Source organism: Histoplasma capsulatum, genomic scaffold (assembly GCF_000149585.1).
Source record: "Histoplasma capsulatum NAm1 scaffold_12 genomic scaffold, whole genome shotgun sequence".
NCBI classification, from domain to species: Eukaryota; Fungi; Ascomycota; class Eurotiomycetes; order Onygenales; family Ajellomycetaceae; genus Histoplasma; species Histoplasma mississippiense.
The window spans coordinates 421,901-449,641 of NW_001813971.1; the positions used below are offsets into that span (position 1 = coordinate 421,901).

A 27,741-nucleotide genomic window follows, 5' to 3' on the forward strand; every position below is an offset into this window, starting at 1 on the left:
TAGCAGCTTTTAAGTATACTTGTAGACATCATGATAGGATGTTGCCATGTGTGTGGCCAGAGAGACAAAATGGGGCCCATGTTCGTCGTACCAGCGGCTTCGTGAAGAGGGCTCTGTCGCTACCATTGCAATCCAAAGGCCATCGATCAATCAGCGACGGATCTGCGCTGCGTATACTTGGCCAGCAGCTGTTGCCATGTGTTTCGTTCCTTGGGGAGCAGGCGACGTTGCTGTTGTTGCTGTCGTTGTCGGGACTGATACAGTAGCACAGGCTAACTGCCCTGCTGGGTTAGCCCGGTTACCTAGGTAGAGCCTCCTCTTTCTGCCAGCATTTCCTCGCTTCTTGATCTCGATCTTGATCTTGTCCTGTCCTTGTTCTGTCTCCACCTCCGTTGTCTTGTCTTTCTCGTCTTTCCCCTCTTCTTCCTCATCTGCTTCCTCTCCCTCCATCTCTCCTCTTCCACGAACCATCGACAGAGTGCCGCTCGATGTGCACTGACACGACATCCCGCAGCCACCTCATCCATCTTGCTCTCCACCCACGGCCCTCCAGTCTGCGGTGTTACTGGACGCCATTCGATCAGTGACAGGCCGCTTCTTCCAGCATGGCAACTCAGCCAGCCCAGTTGCTGTTAATCGGTTGATCTGGACGAACTAGCAGTAATAGTGCGGTTCGATGATTCGTTCTCCCGACAATCGCTGATCCAGAACCTCGAAGGCTGAAGGGCTTGGGAGCACTGGTTCCACCTTTTTCTGCTCTTATCAATTTTTGTGTCCTGTATCTATCGCCGACCTCCAATCAGTGATCCCCTTCTAGCTGCACCTGTCCTCCTGCTTTCCCTCAATCTGGATCTCCCCGTGGTTCCGTTATCTTGGGTTTCCCTTAGCTTGGGCAGTGACCGCCCTTAACTCCCACACTACGCACACCATGGCGGAGAGATCTGATAATCATAACCATCAGAAATCTCAGCGGAGAAAGAGTTGGAGTGGATTATTGGACTCCGCCTTTACTGGTCCAGCCAGAGACCTTCACGGGCACGATCGATCTGTTTCCGATGGCTTTTATGCGACAACACACCGCTCGGGTTCGCGTCCGCTAAGGGCTCACCACAGGCAGCCAAAGAGCAGTGGACGGCCCTACAGCAGCGGCTCCCCGATTGCCAGGGTAAGTTGCACCAATTTCCCAATTCGCTACAAAAAAAAAAAAAAAAAAAAAAAAACCTCGTCCCCTCTCTCAAACACGAAATTCTTCATCTTCCATCCATCCAACCTTGTGTATGAAAGTACATACGTTGGATGTCTCCCGTAATGGGCACCCCGTTCCACCAATTATGGTTTTGGCTCCTCTAGCTATCGCTCTCAGTCCCTAATCTCTCTTGCATCCTTTGACAGGAATACCTCGCCTCCCCGTCCACAGATGAGCTCTCGAATACGCGATCGAAATCCTCTCAGAAATCCATGCGAAAATCCGTGTTTGGGTCCTTGCGCTCGCTGGGCTCAATTGATGATGACCAGCGCTCGACAAGAGCCCGTTCTAAAGCGTCCTCTGGTGATGAGGAAGACGTTGCCGCAAGCCTGGCCACCCTGAAATCCCTCTTAGGAAACCAAACCTTACATCATGGCGAAGTCCAAACAACAGGCGGCATGTGGCGGAAGAAGAGCCAGTACCTGGTGCTGACGGATACTCATTTGGTGCGGTTCAAAAGCCAGTCAAAAGCGGCAGAGCTTTTCCCCTCCATCCCGGCCTCATGTGGTCGAAATTCTCTGGTTTTGACTTCCACGAATCGGCAATCAATGGTCTCAATTGCTTCCTTTCAGGACCCGCAGTTGGCTACTTATGCGGACCTTGCGGCGGGGATACCATTGAACTCTATAGTGGCAGTCTACAAGCTCGATGATGGACGACCTTACTTTTCAATTGAGGTCTGCCATATGGACGAGCGATCCCCCAAACCCTTGTCTTTCCAGCTACAATTTAGCGACCCGGAGGAATCTGGATTATGGCTAGCAGGTATCCGTGCGGCAGCTGAGCAAGCCCGAGCTATTGACCCGCCGATGTTTGATCAAAAGTCCGTAGAATACGTTGCCAGGGCTCTCGAACTTGAACGAGACTATGACCCGGATTGTTTCCGAATGTACAAGGTCGTGCAACGCGTGGCGACCAAGTCTGGTGGCAGATCATCGAATGATGACTTCGCGAAGCTGACTTCGAATGTGTGTTATCTGGCTATCGGCGTCCATAAAATCCACTTAATACCACTACCGAAGTCGTCCAATCGGGGTTCCGTCACCTCTATAACTGAGTTGGATATGAACATGTCATTTGGGTTTATGACGTTGACGTCCGTGTCGATACAGGGAGGCGATGATGCTTTCCAGCTGGTATTCCGGTATGTTCTTCATTTTCGTTGCCATTTATTTCTTTATTTCTTTATTTATTAGCCAATTTCGTGGGTTGGGCTGTTCCTGTGTTTTATAGTCTCTCTCTCTCTCTCTCTCTTACTAGTCTCCGCTAACATGTTCGTAGTGCACCCCTTTGCCATCCCTTCGGTTTGTACCTTTCATCATCATTCTCAAGCGAAATCGCTATTCTAATGCGGCAGAGGGTGGAATGGCTTAGGCCGGAATGGCTGCAACAACCATTTGGCTTCAATGTCCCTCAGCATGTAGAAGATCAAGTCGCTCCATTAATGTACGTGGATCAAGATCATGGTGGATTCGATCGCACTCTTACAGCTTACTGCGCCGCCTACGATGTCGACACCTCAAATATCCGTTATACAATTGATTACGCCTGTGATGACGCTCCATGTTTTCGTTTACTGCACCCCGCGAGCGGTAAGGATCGGCGCAGGTATTCCGCTCTAGAACTTTTAGCTGTTATGCGCTCGCTACGATATAATGAGTCCTTCGTTACGATCTCGTTTATGGATATCAATTTAGATGTTCTTCATAGTTTGCGCGACCCCTGTGGAATTGATATCGATGCTGCAACGACCCGTTCCAACCTCGCTATTCGACTTCCTGGTCAAGAAAATATGTCTATCCTGTCTCAGGAAATTCGCGCCTTGTGTCTGAAGAATAAACGCCTTCGGAAGCTGGATTTCTCGTTCTGTCTGACCAGACAACCGTCTACGAACAGAGGGGCGCTTGACCCGGGCTGCGGAATTCCGGAAGCAATATTTCCCCTTTGCCGACGCCAGCTAACGAACGTGGATTGGGTTGTATTAAATGGAATCAAACTGGGCGACTCGGACCTGGATTATTTGGTTGATGCTGCATCACAGAAATCTTCTCACCTTCGAGCCCTTGAGGTCAGTCATTGCGGTATATCAATCCATGACCTTGACCTGATCCTTTCGACAATAACCGCTCAGGATAATTCTTTAGAATCTGTTGATATCTCCGGTGTTCAGGGAAGACTAAGCCCTGAACTATTTCAACAGCAAATAGGCTACTTTGCACATATCCGAAAAATAAACCTTTCACACATCTCAAGGACCACAGGACCAGAGCCGCTTATTGCCCCAGAAACGCTACTGAACTGGCGACTGGAGGAGTTGTCCCTGAGTCACACAGCGGTTAATGGACAAACCGTGGACTCAGTCGCGGCATACCTAGCAAGCCCTAGATCCAGCACACTTCGAAATCTGAAACTCGACCAATGTGGCCTGACCGGAAGAGACGTCGCGGTATTTCTCCATTCCATGACGAATGATTCGGGGAAGCCACGAAACATCCATCTCCACGTCAGTGAAAATCGCCTTCATGTCGAGTACTCTCTGCTAGTTGACGCGATTGCGAATGATAAAACCCCAACTCATCTGACGATGAGAATGATGGAATTTCAAAAAGAAGACCACTTCCGGCGATTGCTTGATGCCGTGAGGAAAAATACGACATTAAAGTATCTTGATATTTCGAAGGCGTCCTTGCCATATGACGCTGGCCCGGAAACGTGCAAGGCACTCCGACTCATGTTTGAGGAAAATAACTCGATCGAGGAATTAGATATCAGCGGTGAATACGCGCACCTGGACGTTGCTCGGTTTGGTATTGGTCTAAACCAGGCCTTGACTGGTCTGAAAAAAAATACTTCGCTGAGGGTATTGAAGATTGAACATCAAAGACTGGGGCTGCAGGGGGCCAATACACTTGCGTCTGTGCTGGAAGAAAATGGAACCCTTTTCGAAGTTTACTGCGATAATAATGAAATCAATCTCCAGTCCTTTACAGTACTAGTTAACGGCCTGCAAAAAAACAAGAAGCTTCTACATCTTCCCTCAATGGTAAAGGACAGAGAGCAGTGTCTGGAGCGAGTTCGCCGTGAAATCGAGTCCGTGAGCCAGAATTCCTCAAACACCGGAGGGTCTAAAACAACCACCATACGCAAGACCCTCCAGGCAGCTGTTTCTGGTGGAGCTACAAGCTCGGGGAACAAGTTAGTTAAACCAGCACCGGCATCGGTACAACAGGGGAATCCTCATACGACTACATTCTCCTCGCCGTTAGCCTCTTCTGCCCCCATGCTAGCCAGTACAACCACCCACCCACATGCTCTACGGCACGATGTGCAAGCGGTGCTTCAATCGCTAGGCGAGAAATGGGATATTGAAGTCCAACGCCTTCAACGGTATCTAGTACGAAATTACAATCTGGCCCATGGCCTCGTCGATGAATACGGTAATAGCGCCGACGACGATGCGAGCGATGGCCGGCCAACTACGGCTGCCAGTCTCGGTACATTTCTCAACCAGCTCTCGTCTGAACAGACCAATCCAAACCAACCCGATGGGACATATAATGAAGAGCACTACAGCAGCCCTGAGAACAACGACCACAACGAAAACCTTACCATCCAAATCACCAAGACTAAAGCGAAATCGTCCACATCCGATGCCTCTCGTACCCACTCTTCACGTCCTCCCTTACTCAAATACCATACCTCTAGTGGCCTACAAACGTCGTCCACAGATCGCTCCGTCCCGACCCCTTCTCTCCCACACCTGGCTACCCCAGGAACTTTAAATAATAACAGCATCCGCACGACTAAGAGTAACAGCAATCTAAGCAGTAAGGCAACCACAAGCACACCCACCAACACGGGTACCCGGCTATCCGACACCGCTTCCTCGTTTCGCGGGTTGCTCATGGCGCGATCCATGGAGCGACGCGAGCAGAAGAAGGATAGGGGCCCTCTATTAACCCTCAGCCAGCCACCCAGGCTTGATTGGAGGCTACCTGATTTGGAAGCATGAAAAAAGAAAATTTCAATGCTATATATTTTGACGCTTTTTATTCGCATTTCTTTCTCGCTCGAATGATTTTTTATTCGCATTTCTTTCTCGCTCGAATGATTATGCTTCTTCTTTTATACCTTTTCCGTTCTCATTTGTCTTCTTATCTCTGCTAATTAGCGATTAATTTCTTTCTGATGCCGGTTCTCCCAGGCGAGCGTGTCTAAGTCTGATATCCTTCCTACCTTTGTTCGTCTGCCTGTTTATTTTGTTTCCCTCTTATTTTTTTTTTTTTTTTTTTTTTTTTTTTTTTTTTTTTTTCCACACTCTCCCAGGTTCAAAAGGGGGGCTACCTGCATTTTATTTGACTTGTTTTCTATTGCCTTGCTTTCTCTCGCCACATTACACTTCCCCGTCGTCATATTATATACATACCACGCTATATACCTTATATATACTCTGCTTTTTTTTTCCTGTTCACTGTTGGGCGTCTTCTTTCTCTCTCTGTCTGAACATGTTTCCCCTTTTCCAATTCCTCTTTTGAAAACCGTCCAGCAATAATTATTTGCGAATGAACATCCAGAATCATTCGCTGAAACCTCCGCCTAGCTTAGCTGGTAGGGCGAAGGCGAAACCAAGTCGGAAGATGGGGGTGGGACGGAACCCCATCAACTGCTCGGTTTTTTTGTTTTTTTGTTTTTTTTTTTTTTTTTTTTTTTGATTGTTGATTTTGCTGGTTGGTGGCGGCGTAAATAAATAAAGGCCTTCAGTTAAAAAGACGAAGGCAGAGATCAACAGCGACTTTGGCAGTTCTGATCTGATCTGATCTGATCCGATGGGATACTACTTACTATAACTATATAAAACTAATGAACTGAAACAAACGCTCACAAATCTACTTACACTTACTTCCTTACTTTTTCCTTACCTTACCTTACCTTACCTTGCCTGCCTGCGTCGTTCGCGTATCCTCCCCTCCCTTTTCCTTAATCCCAAAATAGCAGAAAGCCGATCGATGGCTTGCGCGGGTTGCACATTCAAGGTCCTCTCAACATAATAATATCCTTTCCCTACCTAACCTTCCCCAGTCGCAACCGCCAACTAACTAGTTACCTCCAGACCCAAAACCCAAAAACCCAGCCGATAGCCAGCTGATTGATCCACAACGGCGCTGGAAACCAAGCCAAACTAGCGCTCAAGCGCTGTTTCTATATCTATATCTATATCTATATCTATATCTATATCTGAATTGGCCCGGCTCCATGGGAGTCCCTTGATATAAGATAGATTAGATATTAGATAGATGTACCAGGTACTGCCAGACACTTGTGATTGATGATCTCAAGCACAAGTTAGTTAGTCGTATAAAGTAGGATATATATATATGCGCCAGACATCCAGACAGCAATTAATCAACCCACTTCCCCCGTCTGGTCTGAAGAGGGTGTTTTTCTCATTTCTCATCATCTCCTTCCCGGCCCGGCCTGCATTCAACGGAGTGTGCCCTCTCTCTCTCTCTCTCTCTCTCTCTCTCTCTCTCTCTCTCTCTCTACACGTACTGCTGTACACTGTGCATGTACGATCCAACGATCCAACCCAACCCATTTCGCCTCCTCGGAGGAGTCGCTGATGATATGGTCTAAATCAGGAATGGAGTGAGGTATATTAATTACATAACATATGTATAGAATAATCTCTCTATAGGAGATCTAGTCTATGAAAAAGACTATATATATATATATGTATGTATGTATGTATGTATGTATGTATATACATGGGTATAAAGCGCAACAGGCAGCGAATTACAAGCATGAATGAAGCAAGAGGAGGATTTGCCATAGAAATTAGAAATAAGTCTTGTAACTTAGTTCTAACGGATGTTAAGATAAAAAAAAAAAACCTACTGCGAATATCAATGCCGGGCACAAGACAAGACACGAGGCAAGGCGTGATTGAGGAGAAACGATGAGAAGGATAGTAACTGCCTGCTCTTGCTCCTGACAAGAATCAGATCAAGATCAGATGTAATATATTATTATTATTATATTTATATATATTTGCGCCTCAGAAAGCTCCAGTGCTCTAAAAGGGAATTTAAAAAAAAAAAAAAATTTGAACAAAAACTCAGAAAAGATCTGATGCAAGAAATATAAGAAGAATTACAATATCTATCAAATCAAGAAGAAATATGGAAAAAAAGAGTAGGAGTAGAAGGAGATATTAAAAAACAATATCAATACCAGCCAAATACCAGCCAAATAAAACAAAACATTTCATAGAATATATGAAACATACCCGGATAAATCAAAACAGAACTCCTTCAGCCCCATCAGAGGCATGGACACAAAAATTGGTGAAACCAAACGATTAAAATGACCCACGATAACACCGGGGTATATGCGCATTATTATAAGTAAACAAGAACAAAGTGTTGTATGTCCACCCGTAAGGCTGAAAAACAGAAGCAAGGTGGACCCCCCCCCCCCCCCCCCCTATGGAAAGCAAGGGAAGGACGTCATGAAAGGTTCCTCTTCCTCTTCCTCTCCCTTTGTCCTCTCACGCGCTCCCATCCCTTTTCCCTAGGAACACAAAAAACTTTGAAGACAACATATCAGAACAAAAATTGCTTCCGTAGCATGTCCTGCTTGCTCTTTCAATGCGGGATTTTGGCCGTGACATCAACACGCGCACGCAGACACACGTTTATTCACATACAAATAATTATTAAGGGGGTGGTATAGAAGTAGGTGAATCGACAAGAAAAGAGAAATAGATGGCTTTGAAGAAAAAAGGAAGGAAAATGAAGAAAAATATAAAATAAAACGCCTCCACTCCGCCCTGTTCTATTTCAATTCGTATTCTTTGTTTTAAATTGTTTATTCATTCCTTTCGGATACTGCCACTTTTGCGTCCACCGAGGAGTTCATATGCGACATCCGCATACCCACCAATCTCCTCGTCACCGCGACGCTTCGCAGGACTTTGTCGGCGCAGCCAACCTGGGAATAACCGGCCGCCAGGTCGTCGAGAGGGTGAGAAGGATGAGGAGCGTTGTGGGATCGGTGGGTGCGGTGGCGGTGGCGGTGGCCGCCTGGAAAGGGGTGAGTAGCGGTAGCAGCGGGAGGTGTAGAAGAGGAGGCGGCCATAGGCCCACCAGAGGCAGAAGCCGAGTATGCCAGCGAGGCAGAAGCCGAGGGCCGTCAAAAGCATCCAGTGGCCGCCCATCTATTTAGAATTGGAGTTAGTTAGTCTCATAGGTGAGCGGTAGGATCCAGCATTTTTTTTCTTTTTCTTTTTATTTTACGCACCCAAAAGATGAGCCTGGCATCTTTGCCATGCCAACTGCTGCCCTGATGATGTGTGAAGAAGCTCCATGAATGCCGGTTATACTCGTCCGGCATGAGTATGCGCACTCGATCGGCCATGGTGGGTTCGGAGAGCATGTATTCCTTCCAGATGACGGAGAGGAAGAGCGGCCCAGTCGAATACATGACGGTGATGTACGGTAGCGCCCAGTTCTTATTATACGCTTGTAAGGAGTCAATGACACGGAGGAAGAAAGGGTGTTGGGGGACAGCTCCCATGGCATCGTTGGAGATGCCTGTGGGCGCTGTGCGGCGGACCCAAGCACCGTAGGAGAGGAGAGGATCAAGGCGACGGTTGCAACCCTGTAATATAAGAAACATTGGATTAGTTAGGAACTTATGGGCGCGGCTGGCATTTATTTCCCGCAGGAGCAACAAAAATCTGGAATGACGAAAAAATAAATCCAAATCAACATACATCGTCTAGATCAATGTAGGTTCCACCATAATGTGCCAAGACGAAGTATCGAATCGCGTCCGCTCGCTGAATGTTGTGCGGGTAGTTATCAAAAGTCTCTAGGAACCAAGGGTATTCTTTCGCGATGAAATCCCTTGATTTCATGTCCGTCCAAAGCTAATAGTGGTTTTATTTTGGGTTAGCTTCAATTGACCTTTTCATTTCCATTTTTTCACTCAAATTTTGAACGCAACATTCCGACAATTGCACTGAACGTTTGATCCAGCCAACAATTAGGATACGCTACATCTACAGAACCCCCCCCCCCCCCCCCCTAAAAAAAAAAAGAAAGAAAAAACACCAAAACGCACCTTGTATTCGTAATCCGCGTGGAGCTTGATACAGCTCTGCTGAGCACCAAGCCACATAGCAGGAATTGATTCATTCTTGTATGTTTGATGTATGATCTTAGGAATAAGCTGCGGACGGGTCTCAATTAGACTCGAATTCGGCGAAGGGAGGTCCGAACGGCGAATCGCATCAGCCGAGGCATCTTCGATGAGAAGTGTCAGGAGGGTAAAGACACTGCGCACAAGGAAAGCGACTATCAAGAAGTTGACGACGATGAATATGAGGTAGCCTTTCCGCATTGTTGAGGCTTTTGGTACTGTTTCAACACCACTCAGCGCAGGTGGTGTGGGTCAGAGTTTTTGAAGGGCCCGCGCAAAATTGAGCAAAACGCGAGATTTCTCGCCCCCCAGAACCCAAGCAGGAGGGGCGTTGGTAGAGGCAAGAAATATAGCAATTGTGGCCGAGGCGTGTAGTCCCAATTGGCAGAAATTGCCTCGATTCACACAGGTGAGGGAGGATTTGTTGTGAAGCAGCGGTTGGGAGGAAACAGGGGATTTTTGTTGCTGAAATTCGGAGGAAGGTTTGTCCTCTGCGTGGAAGGAAAGATACTAGAAAAACTCCTGGTTGGTTCTTAGATCGACGCTGGATCGTTCGCTATTGGGGTGGTGGAGAAGGCGGAGGGCGAACGTGGACGGGGAGTGGGAGTTCGAGAGGGTGCAAATGACGAACAAATGGCCAGGGATATTATATCTGAAGCTATGAAAAAAGACAAAGGAAGGGAAGCGGCGCGCAGGCCGGATGAAGAGAGACTCAACAAGAAAGGAGCGTCAGAGGAATGTCCAAAAGGCCCGAGGAGATGAGGACGGGTTTTGGCTGATAGACCGCGGACAAGACTGGTGCAAGGGGAAAGCCAAAACGACGAAGGAGTGACGGGGTGCTTTCAGGGGATGATGGGAGGCTCAGAAGCTAAAGTAAGTTTAAATAAAATAAATCAAACTAAATCAAAGGAGTGGACGAATAGAATTGGGGAATGAAACGGCGAGATCTTGTTGGTAGAGGGAGAAAACAACCCAAAAAAAAAAAAAAAAAACGGAAAGGGCAAACAAATAACAAAGATGGATTATTGCTTGGGAGCTGCGTCGTCTGCACCAGCGGCGTTTTTGGAGTGACGGGTTTCTCGAGCCCAGCCACTAACTGCAATAGGACGGCCAGGGAGGAAGAGTGGGGCTCAAAAAAATGAGGAGAGGCTGGACATAATTAACGGGGAACTGGCTGGCTTGGGACGACGGACTCTTGTTGTTGCTTGGTGTGGAGGCTGAAGGCTTGGAGACATGGAGCCACAAAAGTCGTCGCAACCCGCTTTGTGAATATCGATTCCGTCCGATGATGAGTCTTATATTATGATTATATTATTATAACTAAGTTATATTATATGTTCCTAGTCGTTCTCGGGGGAGTTTGTGGGTTGTGTAGCTGTCTGCGCTGCGGTTTGAATTGGACTAGGGTCAGCTGTCAGCCCCAGGGAGGGGGGGGTATTAACGAGGAGGCAGGCTGGAAAAGGCTTGTTTCTGGCTTTCTCTCTGTTTCTTTTCTTATATTGTTGTTTGATGGTGCGCGCTGGGGGATCAACCATGAATTGTAGAAAGGGAGATAATTAAAGGTTACTGGTAAAATTGGAACGCGCCAAAGGCAAAGGTTTCACAGGGCAACTGTTCAAAGCGGCGGCAGAAGAACCGCGGAAACGGGAGAACTTACACGCTGGAACGAGTGCGAATGCCTCGGAAGGTTGAAGATCAGAGTTCAAGAAAGTGATGGAGCGATGGGGGTTAAAACGTGGATGAGAGCTTGACTCGGGCTTATGTGCAGGGCTATGCATGCTAGGCGAAAGGCAAATAAAAAGTTAAACGACGGGGGTTTGAGGGACAACCAGCAGGGAGTGGATACGCTACTTGACGCCTGGCAGCGCCAAGCAGTAATCAGGACGAAGAACAGAGAGGCTGAAAGGACAGACTGGTGCGTGCATTGCATGCCGCCGATGCTGCAGACGCTGTTGATGTGGACGTTGAGGTTGAGGTTGAGGTTCGACGTTGGATGAAAGTCGAACGGGTCCGAAAGAAGGACGGCAGAATCGTGTCGTTATGGGACTTCCAGATTGGGCTAGGCGCAGCCTGGAAGGGAAAGCGGTGGCGCAGGCGCTAGGCTTAATACAGTAAAGTGTGACCAACGATCTTGGCTAGTCAGGGCTAGCGCGCTGCATGTACCCACCGTCCATTTTGTGGTGCGCAGGTACTTGGCCAGAGTTACCAACGGTTATCGCATATATATTCTCAGCAATATGCGCCTTCGATCTCTGTTATCAATTGTACCCTTGAGCCTTGAGCGCTTTCACCCGCTGTCAACTTCAATGTCCGTAGCTACACATCCTAGGCTGCTGCGGGGCCCTTCCAGGGCCCGACCGCGCGGAACCTTGCTAGCGCAGGAGGCTTCGCAGCCGTCACTTGCAAGCTGCATGCGCGCTAGCACACCCCGGCGTTGCTGGTCCTGCACCATGTTGTGCATCGGCCGCCTGAAGGAACCTTGGAATGATACCAATTTCTTTGCCGCCACGGTTTCCGTCACTGTTTCTTGCCTTTTGCGCTGTGCTACGATGTGCATAACGTACCGTCCAGTATTGAGCAAGGCACTTCTTTGAGGCACGGGAGTGGGGATTTGCCGATGCTGATGGTCCACTTACCGTGCGCGGTCTCTGGGGCGGTTGATTCAACCACGGGATGTTGCGCCCGCTGGCTTTCATTTTGACAAGTGCAGCATTGCTGCGGAGACAGATCAATCGGTTTTCCTGCCTAATATCTGTGGCGCATATGCTCTCCCAAGTGTAATACTTAACCTGCACCGCACAGTTCTCGTGTGGTGCATCGTGGTCGTCGTCAAGTTAATGCTTGCGACAGTGCCATGAGTACGTACGCGGCGGGATGCTTGGGTGACGCACGCAGGAGAGGACTTGATCAGGCCAAGGCGGCTAACTGATAAGATCCGTGCAGCTGACCGTTGTTGCTGCTATTTTTAGTGTGGATGGATATCCCAACAGGCGTTGAGGAAGAAATTTTCGCCACCACTGGGCTCCAAGGAGACTCAAGCGCTGATTCCACTGCTTTTGGAACTGATAACTATTACCTATTACACTGGCGCTATTATGTGATTTGATTCTTTGCCTCATCGCGCTGCACTGCACTGCAAGGCAATCTTTATAATTTTGACTGCCTTTCAATCAATTCCGTTGAATATTCGGTCCTCAAATGGAGTTTCTTAGTCAAAGTAACCGGTGACGAACGGTGTATCTGGCCGGCGAGTCACACAAGAATCCCACACTTAGCCCTGCGTATCTAGGTATGGCGCAGCACACCGTGGCATGGTTTGACAGCGGCGTTAGCTAGTCAACATCCTTGGCCTGACAACAACAAAATTTTTCACGGGCAGCGTCGCCAGAAGCGCGAGGCCAAATTTGACGGCTCTCAAGAACTCGCAGCAAGAAACTCCCCATTTCCCCTGTGAAGATTTGAGCCCTGCTCGTTCGGATGACCGAGCGACCTAACAGAACCAACCATGGCCGCCACCACTCATCCAAGCAACGGAAGTGCTCCGGAATCGGGCTCGATGAACACGAAATAATATAAAGATGAAAGTACCTGGTTCGTACCACGGAGTCACGCGATTTGAGGTGCATCCATGGATGTTATAGTTATATAGGGGAAATCCAACCTCACCTCAAAGTCAATACCAACACAGGTTTCTCCAACCAACCCAACCATCCCTCCACCAGATCCAGTTGCCGGACAATAGCAATTACTTCCTGGCATATGTACACTTTCACGGGCTCTGTCCGACCTGTCCACCGGCTTCCGTGAAGCGCACTGTCCCGCAATCGAGAGCGGGGGCTGGACCATGATGATGTCAGGCCGACTACACAGAGGAGCAAACGGTGTTTGCATAGGATGGAAATCTAACATTTTAGACGCCAGGGTTCAGAGGGGAATGTGCTAGACTTATAGATTGGCTTGTCAGGTATCCGGATGTTGTCGCTACAGAGTTCAAACCGGGGTGTTTACTTCAAATTCCATTTGGCGAAGTCTTATCGCAGAGCCTGTGTAGAGCGGAATGGAAGCAGGGGATGTATTTTATATCTGTTTCAATCATTCTGAAGAGAGGAAAAGGTAAAAAATGAACAAACAAATAAAAAGAATTAAGAGCATGGCTCGATGAAAAGTCAGCATCCTTACTCATTATTATTGTTGTTGTTATTCCCTCTGAACTATCGTGGCTTCCCTCCTCCTCCATCCCAAACGAAATGATCCACCTCGGAATCCCCAACCAGCGAACCCTCCTGGAGATGGCGATATCATCAATCGTGATATCTCTCTACGCGACAAGCGCTAGCTACCACACAAACATAAACAAGATATATAGTCTCAGTGAGCCTGCCAAGGTGGACGCAGACCTTTCTCACTCACTCACTCAGCCACTCAGCCCGAGCTCATCACAAACAGCCCACAAAATCGCTCGCACGAGGCCATCAAGCTCCCGTGAAAAACCACGCACACGGCCCATCCGGGGGTATTCTCAACAATGCCAAACCGCGAAGCATCCAAAAGGGCCAGACGGAACCTGAAAGTATGCCACACGGCATGTCATGGGGCGGGCAACCCACGGCATCAATACCCACCTACCTGCTAACAGCAGATTCCGGGAACATGTGAACAGGGAACCATGGCCGTGCCGTTGTTACGGTGCCCACCTGCCTGCCCGGGTGAGCGTGCCGGGATTCGAAGGCGGTTGATCAGGGTACGTAGAAGCCGGCATGGCAAGGCATGGGCACTGCGTGGTCGTTTACGATCGAAACAATATCGCTGGCCTCTCGTCTCCCCGGTCCCACGTGCGCTTATGAGTTTCGTAAACAATGCGAACATATTCGGCCGATGGGGACGTCACACTTTATGTTCGGTGCGGAAACGGGGCGTCGAAGTTCCTCTCCAGCGGAACAGGATTACCGATAGCCGACGGCAATGGATGGACATTTTGGTGGTGCGAACGGCTGATTGGGGTTCACGGCCGGAATTAGGCTGGGAGTGAGTAAGACAGGGCCGGCCTATATTGATGAGGGCAGAGAAGCCGTTTCAATTCAGTGAAGAGATAAAAACATTTTCTTATTACATCAATCTTTGGAAATCCTAAACGATTACTGTATACAACATGTCACGGAAATAGCTGCTGGGTCTGCAGCGCTCGAGACATTTCCTGGAATTTAACCTCATCTGGTATGAATTTTTACCATATTTGATGTGGGAGAGAAAAGATATGGCAAGGCTCTTTTCTGTAGGTAACCCCCCCCCCCCCCCCCTTTTTTTTTTTTTTTTTTTTGTTAATAGATAAAAACCCAGCTCTAGGCGCATGTGGACATGGGATGAATGCAAGGCTTTCAGCGCAGTTGGCTTAAAGTTGGTTGGAGAGACGTAACTAGTAGTTACTAATAGTTAGTCCTAATGCTACTACTGCTACTTGGAGCTTTCTTAAGCGCTTACTGTTATATCGATCGCCAACTCAAATACAATAGTGTAAGAAAAACTACGTCGTGCATTAACTACTAGGACTTACGGCAACTTTTTGGGATGTCAGGTGTTAGCGAGGTCCCAGGCGCTGGGCGCATTTTCCCTTTATATGTATGTATGTACGTACACACGGCTTCTAGCATTGTTTTGCTTCTACTGGACGTTTGTTCTCACAAGAACTGCCAGGGTCGCAAATCCTAGCTCTATCGGAAAGACGCGGCATAGAAGAATGGTACTAATGGAATAATCGCGTAGGGTTTTATATAGATTCCCGTATTTGAGGAAAAGCAAGTTGATGTTGAGTCGTTGATACTTGGAAACTTAGCGAGTGTAATCCAGGCTGTAAGTAAAGCATGTTGAACTGCTTCAGCAAGCCAATGGAATTCCCTAACCGTTGAAGTTAGGGGGGAAAAATAAGGATACCAAACCCGAAACCTTGCTCCCACAACTTCTTCAGTAATCATCTCCTCGGGAGATCACCTCCTTGCAATTTGGCCGGAGCAAAACAGTCTGTTCCAGAAGATTCTGTTAGAAGTTTTCACGTTAACTCAACAAATGTGAGCCTACTTACATGCTCAAACTGCGCAACGTAGGATCCAGGAACATCCACAAGCGGCGCATACGACTGGACGATACCATTAGTGACGAGCGATCTCATACCGAGATGATATCTTTGTACCCCCAACCGCTCAAGGTAGCGCCTGGAGAAAACCAGAGTCCCGAAATTCTCCTTGATGGTTTTCAATAGCGACTTGGCCGAGGAGTGATGAAGCCCGGCCGTGCTGGCATTCTCATCGTACCCGTACCCGTAGATTCCGGTGGCATCGTCGAGATATGCTTTTCCAGTACTGCCGAATGTTTCAATAGCGAACACGTCGCCTTCTTCCATGCGCTGGTTGGTCTGTGTCTTTACGAATGGGACTTGTTTGTCGCCGTGGATCTTGTAATGTAGGACGTTATGACCCGTGATGTTTCGAACCGCCTTTACGGGGATGACCTTCTGGTTGAGCTCAACCTCGTAGCTCTCCATTACATTTTGGATTGTCTCACTGATGTGAGCGATCCTGGCGTCAATGCCTGCTTCCTGAGCTTTCCTTTAGCTTTTGTAAAGCCCTACGGTGTAGGAAAAAAAATCGATTCGCATACCTTGAGCCCAGCATTGGTCGCATCCTTGACAGCTGCAAGCAAATTATCGTAGACTGGATTGAAAGCTATGGTAAAAGCGCTATCCACGATCCTGCCGTTGACATGAACTCCGAAATCTATTTTCAAAACATCATCATACTTGAGGATAACCTCCTTGGCACCAGGATTAGGGGTCCAGTGAGCTGCAATGTTATTCAAACAGAGGCCGGTGGGAAAGGCCATGCCGGCTTTGAGAGCGTCTCCAGTCTCAAGACCTTGGTGATTGGTTAGTGCACGCACGCCGTCCTCTATTTCTTCGGCAAGCTGGCTGAGCGCAATGCCGGGTTTGATGATTGTCTGCACATACTGGCGGACTTGGCGATGGACTTCGGCAGCTTTGCGGTAGTCATTTAGGAACTCATCGTCCATAGCGTTCAAAACGGATATATGACGGAGTTCTTCAGCAGTGGTGCGCTGAAGATTGTCATTGTCCGTGCTGTATTTGACAATTTCAGCTTCCGGGTATCGCTGACTGCGAAAAATGTTCGCTAATGCAACCCTAGGCGGGGTCGTCTGTAGGATCTCCAATTCCTTTGTATTCTTCTTTTTCTTCTTCCTTCTCTTGTTTCTTTTCTGGCCTGATCTTGGGTTAGCTTCAAGTATTCGGCAATTTTTCGAGTTGGCCTACCATTGTTGCCAATTTGACCAACAGCTTTTAGGTCGGCTCCAGGTTTATCGTCGTCCTCATCCTCCCCGCCTTCACTTTCTCCTTCGAGTGAACTATGAACGAGTCTACTTGCTGCGGCTTGCTTCGGAGGATTGATGGCATCAATTGCGGGATGTGGTGACGACTCTAGGTAGGTAGTTAGAACGGCATACTTAACAACAAAATATATACTCTACTTATTTCCCATACCATTTGGGCCCCGGCGATGATTTCCCGGTGTCTTGGATCCCATGACAGGCTTCTGCTTGTATTCATAAGGGGTTTTGATTGTTGATGGTTGATGGGACTGTCAGTTGTCTGCTGGAGAAGTCGTTGGAATCTTAGCCAAAAGCTTGGCGCATGCTTTCCCCCTTTTGGGCAAGCCATCATGCAGAAATTAACATTCGTTCTAAGTTGTTCAATGGAATTGATTCTTGAATTAAGTGATGAACTCGCTGTTTTCAATTTCAAAGGCGAAATAGGAAATACCAAAAAATGAATCAAAAAGTATTGTAGCTTCCTGAGGAGGCAAAGCTGGGGTATATATTCTATTATGTGTATCCTAAATCACCGCCTTGCACCCTTCTGACTCCTGATCATGACAAGAATAGTAATGAGAATGATGAAATTCCCAGGAACCGCCCGAAAGAAACCTTAAGCCAAACCCGATTCCCAACCCCGATCTGTAGCAGAAAACGGAGTGATATCAGAACTGTATATGAAACGGGCGGAGTAGGATAAAATACGTGTGTTAAAGAAAAATTATTCGTGAATATAAAACTGAAGAAGGCGGGGCAGGAGAAAAAGGAAAATTGGAAAAAGGACATAAAAGAAAAAAAAGTGGAGGAAGTAATACGGTAGGAGGGAGAAGAGGAATAAGAAGAGTAAGAAACTAGAACCAATAGCCCCATTCACTTAGATACTACTGTATGTCAACAGAAAAAGAAAAGGTGAAAAGTACAGTAAATGGCGAACATGCTAATCGATGTTTCCTGTCGTAGTAATGAGTCTGTTTCTTTGTGATGAATCACCGTTGAATTCCAATCATAATCGCATCGTGCCTGTCCCTTTCCTGATCAGTATCCCTTGCGATCAGACACAAAAAATACAAATGATATTAAGACAACATGGCACTCGTTCCACTGGAAACCGTGGAACAGAGCAAACTCCAACGCCACAAAAGAATACCACGAAAAAGGTACACCGGCAAAATCACACTTAGAAAAGGTCCGAGTTAAAACGTTGCATCCTAAGTTTTGGAGCAAAACGCAAATCAACGGTGCCTTCAAATCGCCGGCTGCTGCCCACTATCACTGCGTAATCGTAAGGCGACTCGTAGGCGTAGCTATGGGATGGCTGGATTGTCACCGTGTTGTAGGGCAATGGTGAGGGTTTCGGCCTTTCAGCGGCGACTGGTGATACGGGCTTATTTACGGTGTACTGGTTGCGCGGCTCGATAAGTACTGTCTTGGCTGTCACTTGCTGAGTGTAGTAATCCGTGTAGGATTCCGCGTAGAGCGTGACTGGGGTTGTTTGGGTTGGAGTCCGCGGGCTGCGCGGGCTGCGCGGGGAGATTTCTGCATATTCAAGTGGTTCATTTCGTCGGTGTGATTTCGGTGATATTATAGGAATGTCGTCGTCAGTGGCCCATCGGGGTCTGACGATTTTGTAGTTATATGACGGGACCGATTGGGAGTATGCATGTCGTTTTGGTGAAGGGCCGCGATTTTGCGCAGGCAAATCTGATTTCGATGGGCGATGGGACCTGCGACTTTGAGGGGACGGAGAGCGTGCCTTTGTTTTATGAATGGGCGAGTACGACCTGCGCGGTGTTGCCCGTACGCGTGGTCTCCGGGAGTGAGCTCGGAACGTTGATGGTCCAGGGCTAGTTCTTCGTCCTGGAAACGGTTTCTCTGGGGCCGGCGCTGATCTTTCGTAGGGCGGGATACCGGTGGCTTTCTTCTCTTTGCGCCCACGGGTTTCCCCACGCACATACATGTCCCACTCCACGCGAATATCGTCATATTTTTGGTCGAAAACTCTCCTCTTTTCGTCATCTTGGAGGGTTTCGTACGCCTCTTGCACCTGATAAGCAAACATGTTAATCATCAAGCATTCTCTGGCATATACGACAATGGATCAAGGAACCTGAATAATAAACAAACCTTGCAAAACTCATCCGACGATATCCCCGGATTCTTATCCGGGTGGGTCATCAGTAATTTTTTCCTGTACGCCTTTTTGATCTCCGCCGCCGTGGCGGATTGCGTGAGACCAAGGACCCGATAGCAGTCTATCTCAGTTGGCGCTTCCATCGTTTGGGAGTAATCTTTGGATTCACTTCCTAAGTGTACGATAGCATAAGCTCAGGAACGGAATGGGAATATTAAAAGGTCTTGAGCCGGAGTCAGGAAGACAGGCAAAATGGAAGCCAATAATGTATGAACACGAAAGGACTGGCAAATGAAAGGCGAATTTTCGGTTGGGAGGATACCTTATTTATACTCACTTGATGTTTTTCTCTGCCTCACTCCCTACAACCCCGCCCGATGTAAACTGCTTGTTTAACTTCCAGGGAACTTCGTGCCAATAGCTTTTGTTCGCATCTGTATTTCGCTACACCACGGCCCGTTGAGTAAACATACCCTGAACTTGGGCAGAGTTGGCGTTAGATATTACCTTCTGTGGGATCAGAGCCTTTGGATTCTGGTGCAAGTTGAAGTAATTGACACCAAACCGGCCAGGCGGCTCAGGTTGATTGGCTATTGCTCGAAGAAATCTTCAGGACAAGCAAGCTTTGTACTGTGTTTTGTAAAATCCTCAGTCGTCAGTCGTTAATTTACTCCGCGATGACTTGTTCAGAAGATATTGATAGGCGGTGATAGCCAGTGTCTGGCTTGAAAGAACAAAATGAATCCTTGAACAGCCAGGTTGGAATCTAAATGTACTGTACATCATATGTTCCAAAACAGCCCAAAATTCCAATAACAATTCGACATAGCATGATTGAAAAGTCAAAGAAGTGCCGGTAACAGAGAGGGTGTCACCCCTCTCTGTGGTTTTATTTAAAGCTGATGTGAGCATTCCAACCGCAAGACGTGGTTATTCGTTTCTGGATATCCCTGGTAACAAAAAATCACTTCGCGAACCGCCAATTAAATCCGCCCGCAACATGACACTATTTGTCACACCTGCTGTATTAGCATCGTAGATTGAAGCTCTTCGAGCTTGAAGAAATTGTTCAAAGCTGGAGATTCTTTGACAATGGAAACCGGAAGCCCCAAAACAACCATTCAGGAGTGGATATTCAAGCTGCCTTTCTTTCACTCTGAGCATGCACCCCGGTTCCATGACTTGGTGAGGCGACTCAATGGCTGAAAACGGGAGTTTCCATTGGCGCTTTTCAAGCTGCAGGAGAACAAATCCTGGCCGATCTGTCGGGCATGAACGGTGCCTGACAAGCATGCCCTGGAAGTTTGACTTCGCAGGACGGCCTCGCAACAATTATTTGCTGGCATGCTGGTGTTGGGCTGCTGGGCAAGGGGAACGAACAAGTTGGGCAAAGTTGGACAAGTTTTCGGCGGCAATCTCGTCAGATAAATCATGTGACACACTTGCCCTAGCTTCCAAATATCCTCGACGAGGACTTTCAAAGCAATAGTCAAAGCAATAGCAATATCAGCGGGTGAAGCTTTTCCCATTTCAACTTTCTAACCTGGCAACAGCACCTTGCTGAAGAAGGCTACTACGAGGACGCCCTTCTGCCGCCGCCTCACTGCCTCCTGGCGCCCCGGCTGGATCCCCATCATTACCCAGCTTCGGATGAGTAACCGCTATCTGTTGCGTGGATACGAGAGATTTCAGCTTGTATCTCCCTTCTAACGCATTAGTCGCTTCTGTTGAAAGACGAGGCGATGTCTCAAGTGAGCAGCACTTAGCAAGAGCACCCCACCCTGCAGATCGTGGAGAATTGTTAGCGCGCTTGCTTCGAGGCGGTGGTCAATAGTCTGAAAACTTGCCTCGTTAAGCCTCGCGTCCGCTGTTTTGAATCATCATTGGTTGCTACCAGATAACGCACAGGAGGCAAAGTGTGCGCCAATAAGAGCCAGCACGTTTTGGAGAGGATGCCCAGAAAGTTGACCCCTAAAACCCTGTGATGGGTTCGCAGAGTTTGTGCCTTTTCGGTTTTCTTCATGCGCACCAACCACATGGAGATTACTGCACGGCCATAACAGTCGAAACTTTCGAGCAATGAAACAAAACATGGTGGGCTTTACGGCCGTTCGAAATTTATTGCCTGGTGTCCTGCTTAATACTTTAGGACAGATAGATAAGCGGTTGTCCCGGATCATTTTCTAGTCTCTCATGCCGCTCCGTGGATCTTGGATTAAACTCGGGCTAACTCATTGAAACATTGAATACATTTATGCAGTCCAAAGTGAAAATCTTTCAAATGCAGGAAGAACACATTCACCCCTCTAGGAATCATTGGAACTATTTGAACAAAACCAGCACTGGGAATCGCTATGATGACAACAACAGCTCGTTTGTGATTGGGGTATGTATGTATAAGGCATGGCGAAAAGGCCTTGGAAGAATTCGACAATTATGCGGCAATGCAATGACCATATGAAGCAAAGAGAATATGAAATAGAAACAACTGCAATTATAAAACTTTTCTTTTTCATGAGATGGTAAGTTCTCCGCCCAAAAACTATCACGCAGAACGAGAAATACACATGTGGGTATCCAAGAGCTCGTTAAAATAGAGCAACAGTTACAAACGCCAAATCTAACAAAAGACTGCGGTGTCAAGAAAAGCATCACCGTTGGACGAAACTGAAAGCCGAGGTTGTGATATGAAATATGAGAAGACGCAAAGCGAAGAAATCGAAAACTAAGGACTCAATTCACAAAGCGCCATATCCCAATTTTAAAACTTAAATAAAATAAAAAAAGAAAACAAAAAAAGAAGAAAGAAAAAGAAGAAAAGAAAACGATCCATATAGCAGGACACCGTCCGGTGCTAACTGTTTATTAATCAACAAGCAGTCATGACTCCCGTTCGCCTCGCACATGGCGACGAAACAGGCGAATATTCTGGGGGACTCATGGTGCTGGTAGCTGATGTTGTCGATACCAATGTATCACTTCGTCCCTGCCGGGGCCCCATCGACAATGTCGACGAGCGCTCAGTGAATTCCGCCTGTGGGGGTGCAATGCTTCGCGGCGTGAAAAACTCATCATAGGAGTTTCCAGCCCGCTCCGGGTCACCACGCGCCGCAGAAGCTTCTGCGAGACTCTCCGTGGTGGATATCTGGACGGGCAACAGCAGAGCCAGCGTGGGAGCAGTCAGGTTCGCGTTGGGTGTGTGGTAGGAGAGTGAGATTTCGAGCGCGTAGGTGCGCGACGACAGACATGAGTGGAAGGTCGGGAGGTACGCGCGGGTTAACGACAGGCTGGTGGGCACCAGGATGGAGGCCGTGTAGAAGGTCTCCCCGGCATACCCAGCGCTGGGGCCTGTCAGGGACTCGACTGAGCTTGTGGATTGGAAGGAATCCCTGCGGCGGAGAATGGATGCTGCGGGGGAACAGGATGAGGTGCCGGTGTGCTTCTGCCACATTGCGGAGGCGACGCAGCGCGATGCGAGTGGGACAGTTTGCGTATAGATGCCTCTGTTGAGCGCCCAGTTGAGAGAAGAGTTCTTAGCGGCGATATCGGCCCAAGGCTGCGCCGAGAAGAATGTGTTTGCCTTTAGCCTTGTCCATATCCTACCAAGGCGAGGTGGTTGTTGCTCCTCATTTGTGGGGTCGAATCGAAGGTGGACTGTCACCATAGTGCTGGGAACATCCTCTACCGATTGAGTTGAAGTAGGTGATGCTGGGACGGGGATCGCTTTTGGTTGAGCTGCAGCCATAACAATTCGGCCTATCTTGCCCCTAAGGGAGCCCTTCCTCACGTCCTTTTCTTTCCGCATTTGGTACTCCTCGCTATCGTCCGGAACGCTCAGCGGAGGAGCCTGATCCACGGCCGGAATGAAACGAACTTTCTCTTTGGCGTCCACCATCACTTTGAAGGAATCATCCGCCGGACACTTTTTAAACACCTGGGCCCTGACCGCATACTGAATTTGCGTAATCAGCGGAGCCATATCATCCAAAATCGTGCCGCCGTTCCCTGATATCGTTGGATCACCGAGTGATGGTGGCAAAAGGGTGTGTGCCGCGTGGACTTGAGGATGGTTGTGTTTATGATTGCATGAACTGGGGAGTAATTGCTCAGGGACAACAAAAGTAAAAGGGAATGTGTATGTTCGACCAGCCTCGAAAATTCGGTACTGAGGATATTGTTCTTCATCAATTGGCTGCGCAAGGCGCAAAAACGTGTGGAACGCGGAATACCGGCCAATGGCGGGTCCTGAAACCCCAGGTGATTCTATGATAGTTCTAGAGGTGCCTATTGGATCGGGCTTAGCAATGTTCCCAAGGCCCTTTACATGGTTTGGGTCCGGATTTTGTTCTACCTTCAAAAGTGATTGACAGTTTCTCAAAGGAAACATCATAATCAGATCTGATACTAACTTCTCCGTCGATTTTGTCAAGAGTTGTGTATGAATTGACTGGGGATGCCTGTTGATCCTTGAGAGAAATTCTCACCACGGGTTTCGAGCGCGGGGAGGAGGCATTAAAGTTGCGGTTCATAATTGAGACAGCCATCATACATGTACCACCTGTATCTCAATCAAGCTGGAGTGGGCACGGCAGGCCCTTGCGGTACAGGAGAAAGTTGGATACAGCACAAAATAGATTAAGGTAAAGAATTGAGACACAATTCGGAGAGCTACAGGGGGGAAACGTAGCTTGATATATGATAATTGATGAAAATTTACTCTAGAATCTGTGCTATCAAAACATGTCAAAGGAGCGAGCTCTTCCACGTCTCTTATAGATCCGGACACCGCCTAAAGGGAATAACTACTCTTTTGCTACTCACTCATCTGTCATCCAGGCCCACAAAATGACACCGCAGGGCGTGTGCGTCATGGATAGGATGGAGGACAGTCTGGAATATAGGAGATATCCTGAGTCATCGGACTAGCTTCGTACATGTACATGTCGCTAGAGAGCTCAACTCAATCCGCCCATCGTTTAGCAAGCCAAGAACAGTTTTGGCTCGAGACTCCACAGTTGACCAGCCGAAGTGCCGATTGATGATGGACTTTTTCAGGAACACTGGACCTACCCCGCCAGGGTATGACGAGCGAAAGAGAATACCACCAAAGCGACACTTCGACGGCCTCCCCACAGGCTTGTTTCCACCGTTTTTATTGTAGCAGAGATATTGTCCTCTGACGGCACAGGTAATAATAGCAGATGGCTATGACATCCATGTCAATCGTATCTCTCTTCCCTCTTCCTTTTTCGTCTAAGCGTCTCGTATCTTCGGCCTGCAGAACCTAAAATTGATAGTCCACAGGGCCATCAATTACCGAATCATTGGATTAGTCAGAGAAGCCACTCTGAAGCGTTCTATATTAGGCCACTAGGGCAAAAGAGCTCAATCACCACCAGCGCCATGGTGGCATAGAGGGTACGAATCACCCAATCCAATCCCCCCAACATTCTATCCCCAGAATTATTAATCGCAACTCGTGAACGACGCCATTGAATTTTAAGACATGCACTCCATACGCAGAATGCATCAGTGGACGGTTGCTATCACACGGCATCTGATCAATTCGCCAAAGGCGTTGATCTAACCCGTATACAGAAATCCGGATCATGTAAAGGGCGTGCCAACAAAAGGAGGAGATCGTAGCAGTATTGAGAAAGGGCTTGTGCCCAACCGCGCCGATTTCGCAATCGGGACGTGGAAGGTTTCTCCATTTAGCTTCCGCCCTATGCAGATTTTGGGCTCCCCCAGTGTCATTCAAACGTTATTGGAGGATATCCTAACGCGGCGTTGCAGGTTTGCGACCGTGATGAGGACATTAATAATGATACCTGATGCGCGGTGTAGGGTTTTCATAGGTCCTTGACAGAAAGGTCCTGGAACCAGTCTGCTGATTAATTCAACGTGCAGAGTGAGAGTGAGTTGAGCAATTTTTTGTCGTTTTTCTCCCTTCACAGATGATGCTTCTATATAAGGTTGTTGAGCCTTGCCGCCCCACGATGACTGACGTCATCCGCCGCGACTTTATAAGAGGCCAGCGCTTCAGAAAATATTGTTGATATTGAGCTTCGCAGGCTTACTACACCGGCCATTGGGCTGAAGGATGGCATCGCCCTTGCCGATGAAATACATGCGGAAGTCCGGAGCCGGCACTCTAATGATACAGCTGGCAGTCCCAGCGGTAGGTTTTTAACTCTGATTTCTCTAGGCTTAGGAGCATCTTTGGCTGATTCCCCGTAGACCATCTCGCAGGGAACAGGAGCAAGAGGTCAAGGCTGCAATAGTCCCAGAACTGCTCATCAATAATACCACTGCAGTAGATCTCTCTCATCAGCCCAGAGTCCCCATTAGTGATGGTGGGTCGGAGGGGGTGTCGGACTCAGGTGCGAAGCCACGGCGGCCGGAGTGTGGATGGGATCTGTAAATCTTCCAGTCGTGGAACGAGTTCCAGTCGTGCTACATCTATTTCTCCTGTATCTGACCACCACGACGCGAAGGCGGGCGATGCAGATGCGACCGAGGTGTTTCGAAACTGAGCCCTCTCCAGAAGACATGATCAGCCCCAGTCCGAGCGCGTAGAGCCCATGGTTGCGGTTGTGACACCTCCCCCTCTCTGATCGTTATGTGAAGGAGATGAGGGACAAACAACCTCGCCAGACCCACCAACACAAGAACTGTCCATGTTCCAGGTGTAGAATTCCCTACACTCAGGGCTATGATCTGCCAGAGAAGATCAAGAAGAGCATACAGCGTGGAGATGATGGCCCATTCAAGTGACTGGAGCAGCTACGCCTTTTCTCGGCGAAGTGTAAAAATCTTGTAAGACGTTACGATTTCAATTGCATTCTGGAATGAAATGGGGTTATCCAACCGCGTGCTACTAGCCTAGTTAGAAGGTTTGCCGGCTGAGCTCTGACAACCTCCTACGGGATTATAACCTCTGATTCTCCCTCACTCTTTGTATATAGATGGAAGAGTCAAGAATTCTCCAGAAAATAGGAGCCTGAGAGTCTTATTGTTATTACCCTTCTTCTTGCCAGAGCAGCGTGCAGCTTATATGTGTAGGTACTACCCCATCAGGGAAACTGTCAATGAACGGAGCCGACTACGAGGGCCTACCCAGGCATTTCCTTAACACACCCAATATCCAAAGATACAATGCAATTTCAGTCAACAGAAAGCACTCCCTAATGGGAGGGGCCCTTCTCGTTTAATAATCCGCCAGCACGGCTGTGAAATGGTTTCTCTTGTCGCCGCTCGTTAGGTGTCAGCTATAGAAAGAAGAAATGGGTCATGGTTATAACCTTGCGCAAACGTCTGCCGTGCCCTCAGGCAATGTTCCCGTGAAAGATTTCAGTGAAGCAGAAAAATATTTTTCGCTACTGTATCAACAGCTGGATTGGGACGCTCCCAAAGCGACGTCTTTGCGGCCACGGAGATGGTAATATTCACCCCATCTCTCGCGAACGAGTCCACCGCATTCTTGGAAATGACCTTGTTGTAAGACGTACATATGTTGGTCTAGGCTACGTGGCTTATGATTGAAGTAGAGGCAAAGTTGCGGCCCTGTTGAAAATAACTAGAGCAAGCTTCAATAAATGAATTATTTTTAGGAAGTGCTTCCTGAGGGAGTTGGTGCTCCTTATAGCTTTGCCACCCCGCGCACTACTCGCGGGAACGTGCCCAATCTGTGCAGAGCCATACAGAGCTTTCCCTGGAGGCGTTCGAGCCTGTTGTAGGTCATTCACTCATGTAGCCACAAAAGAGAGGTCTGAGGCTGGTTTCAAACAGTTCCAATTAAATACATTGGAGCCCCGAAGGGTTCTCAGATCTCTCGCATCGATAGAGATGGCTAGACAAATCAATATGCATAGTCACGCTCGCCCCCAAAGTCACAATTTTGACCAAGTAAGGATGCAAACAAACCCTTGTTAGAGCCTCTCAGTGAAAATACCCAATAACAAACTGTGATCAGCCTTGCAAAATTACCTTATTTCTAAATCCCAGGTTCTGTGGAATGGATGCTTGAGTTTGCCTGAATTACAAACTCGTGGAAGGATATGTGATTGACAACTCCGTAACTCTAAGCGCATCTTTAAGAGATGCATACGCCTCGCATGTGTTTTTCAAAGAATATGAAAACACATTTGTTTAGTTACCACGGAACCAATCATCCTCCAGTAGTTCCGCGGCAGTTGGCTTATCCCTAGGATCCATTTTCATGACTTTGAGAAGAAAATCTCTATCTTCTGCCGACACCTCCTTGGCGGAAAGTCGCGTGAATGGCTTCTGTTTTTCTGGGGGAAGTGACTCGTGAATATATGCCAAGATCGCCAAGGTCTCCTCGCCAGCGATTTCTTGGTAGGATAGAGGGAACGGTCCGAAGAATGAACATTGCCTAGTTAAAAAAAAAAATTCTGAGCAAGTACTCTTCATGATCAAATGAGACATCAGGGCAGAAGATGAAGAAATTATCGCCATAGATCAGAGCCAGGATCTGGAAGTCAGCGAAGAAGGCAAGTTAGTTCCGGTTATTGCCTTTAAAAAAGGTGGCTATACGTGACGATCTGCATACTAATGCTCCGAACGACCATATATTAGTAGCAGTACTCCATCCTATCTGCAAATGGGCTTCCGGGCTGCGCCATATCTCGGAGCTCCAATCATGACACCATCCTTCGCATATGACGAATCGGCAGGGAGAGTGGCTCCCATGTCTGCCAGTTGAACATCCGAGAAGCGGATATCTCCATTTCCAGAGCCGTAGTTGACAAGCACATTGTCA

General features: G+C 48.0%; 6 protein-coding genes across 6 annotated transcripts; 2 read left to right on the plus strand and 4 right to left on the minus strand.

Annotated features, from left to right (window-relative positions):
* Nucleotides 1-928: 928 nt before the first annotated feature.
* Nucleotides 929-5,258, plus strand: HCAG_08691 (conserved hypothetical protein; the record flags this gene model as incomplete). The annotated part of the gene is made up of 3 exons (XM_001536320.1): nucleotides 929-1,165; nucleotides 1,393-2,390; nucleotides 2,621-5,258. 3 exons carry the CDS (start codon nucleotides 929-931, stop codon nucleotides 5,256-5,258), a joined length of 3,873 nt encoding a protein of 1,290 aa, XP_001536370.1.
* Nucleotides 5,259-8,117: 2,859 nt separating this feature from the next.
* HCAG_08692 (hypothetical protein) lies at nucleotides 8,118-9,649 on the minus strand (the record flags this gene model as incomplete). The annotated part of the gene is made up of 4 exons (XM_001536321.1): nucleotides 8,118-8,462; nucleotides 8,546-8,905; nucleotides 9,021-9,176; nucleotides 9,371-9,649. 4 exons carry the CDS (start codon nucleotides 9,647-9,649, stop codon nucleotides 8,118-8,120), a joined length of 1,140 nt encoding a protein of 379 aa, XP_001536371.1.
* Nucleotides 9,650-13,973: 4,324 nt separating this feature from the next.
* Nucleotides 13,974-14,861, plus strand: HCAG_08693 (predicted protein; the record flags this gene model as incomplete). Its single annotated transcript, XM_001536322.1, has 4 exons — nucleotides 13,974-14,018; nucleotides 14,109-14,189; nucleotides 14,613-14,662; nucleotides 14,792-14,861. The coding sequence occupies 4 exons, from the start codon at nucleotides 13,974-13,976 to the stop codon at nucleotides 14,859-14,861; spliced, it is 246 nt and encodes an 81-aa protein (XP_001536372.1).
* A 545-nt stretch (nucleotides 14,862-15,406) lies between these two features.
* On the minus strand, nucleotides 15,407-17,037 carry HCAG_08694 (methionine aminopeptidase 2B; the record flags this gene model as incomplete). The annotated part of the gene is made up of 5 exons (XM_001536323.1): nucleotides 15,407-15,463; nucleotides 15,525-16,037; nucleotides 16,100-16,716; nucleotides 16,767-16,931; nucleotides 16,995-17,037. 5 exons carry the CDS (start codon nucleotides 17,035-17,037, stop codon nucleotides 15,407-15,409), a joined length of 1,395 nt encoding a protein of 464 aa, XP_001536373.1.
* Nucleotides 17,038-18,002: 965 nt separating this feature from the next.
* On the minus strand, nucleotides 18,003-21,136 carry HCAG_08695 (predicted protein; the record flags this gene model as incomplete). The annotated part of the gene is made up of 7 exons (XM_001536324.1): nucleotides 18,003-18,869; nucleotides 18,950-19,128; nucleotides 19,430-19,563; nucleotides 19,925-19,962; nucleotides 20,337-20,430; nucleotides 20,500-20,737; nucleotides 20,863-21,136. The coding sequence occupies 7 exons, from the start codon at nucleotides 21,134-21,136 to the stop codon at nucleotides 18,003-18,005; spliced, it is 1,824 nt and encodes a 607-aa protein (XP_001536374.1).
* A 689-nt stretch (nucleotides 21,137-21,825) lies between these two features.
* HCAG_08696 (predicted protein) lies at nucleotides 21,826-23,485 on the minus strand (the record flags this gene model as incomplete). Its single annotated transcript, XM_001536325.1, has 2 exons — nucleotides 21,826-23,307; nucleotides 23,366-23,485. 2 exons carry the CDS (start codon nucleotides 23,483-23,485, stop codon nucleotides 21,826-21,828), a joined length of 1,602 nt encoding a protein of 533 aa, XP_001536375.1.
* Between the last annotated feature and the right edge of the window lie 4,256 nt (nucleotides 23,486-27,741).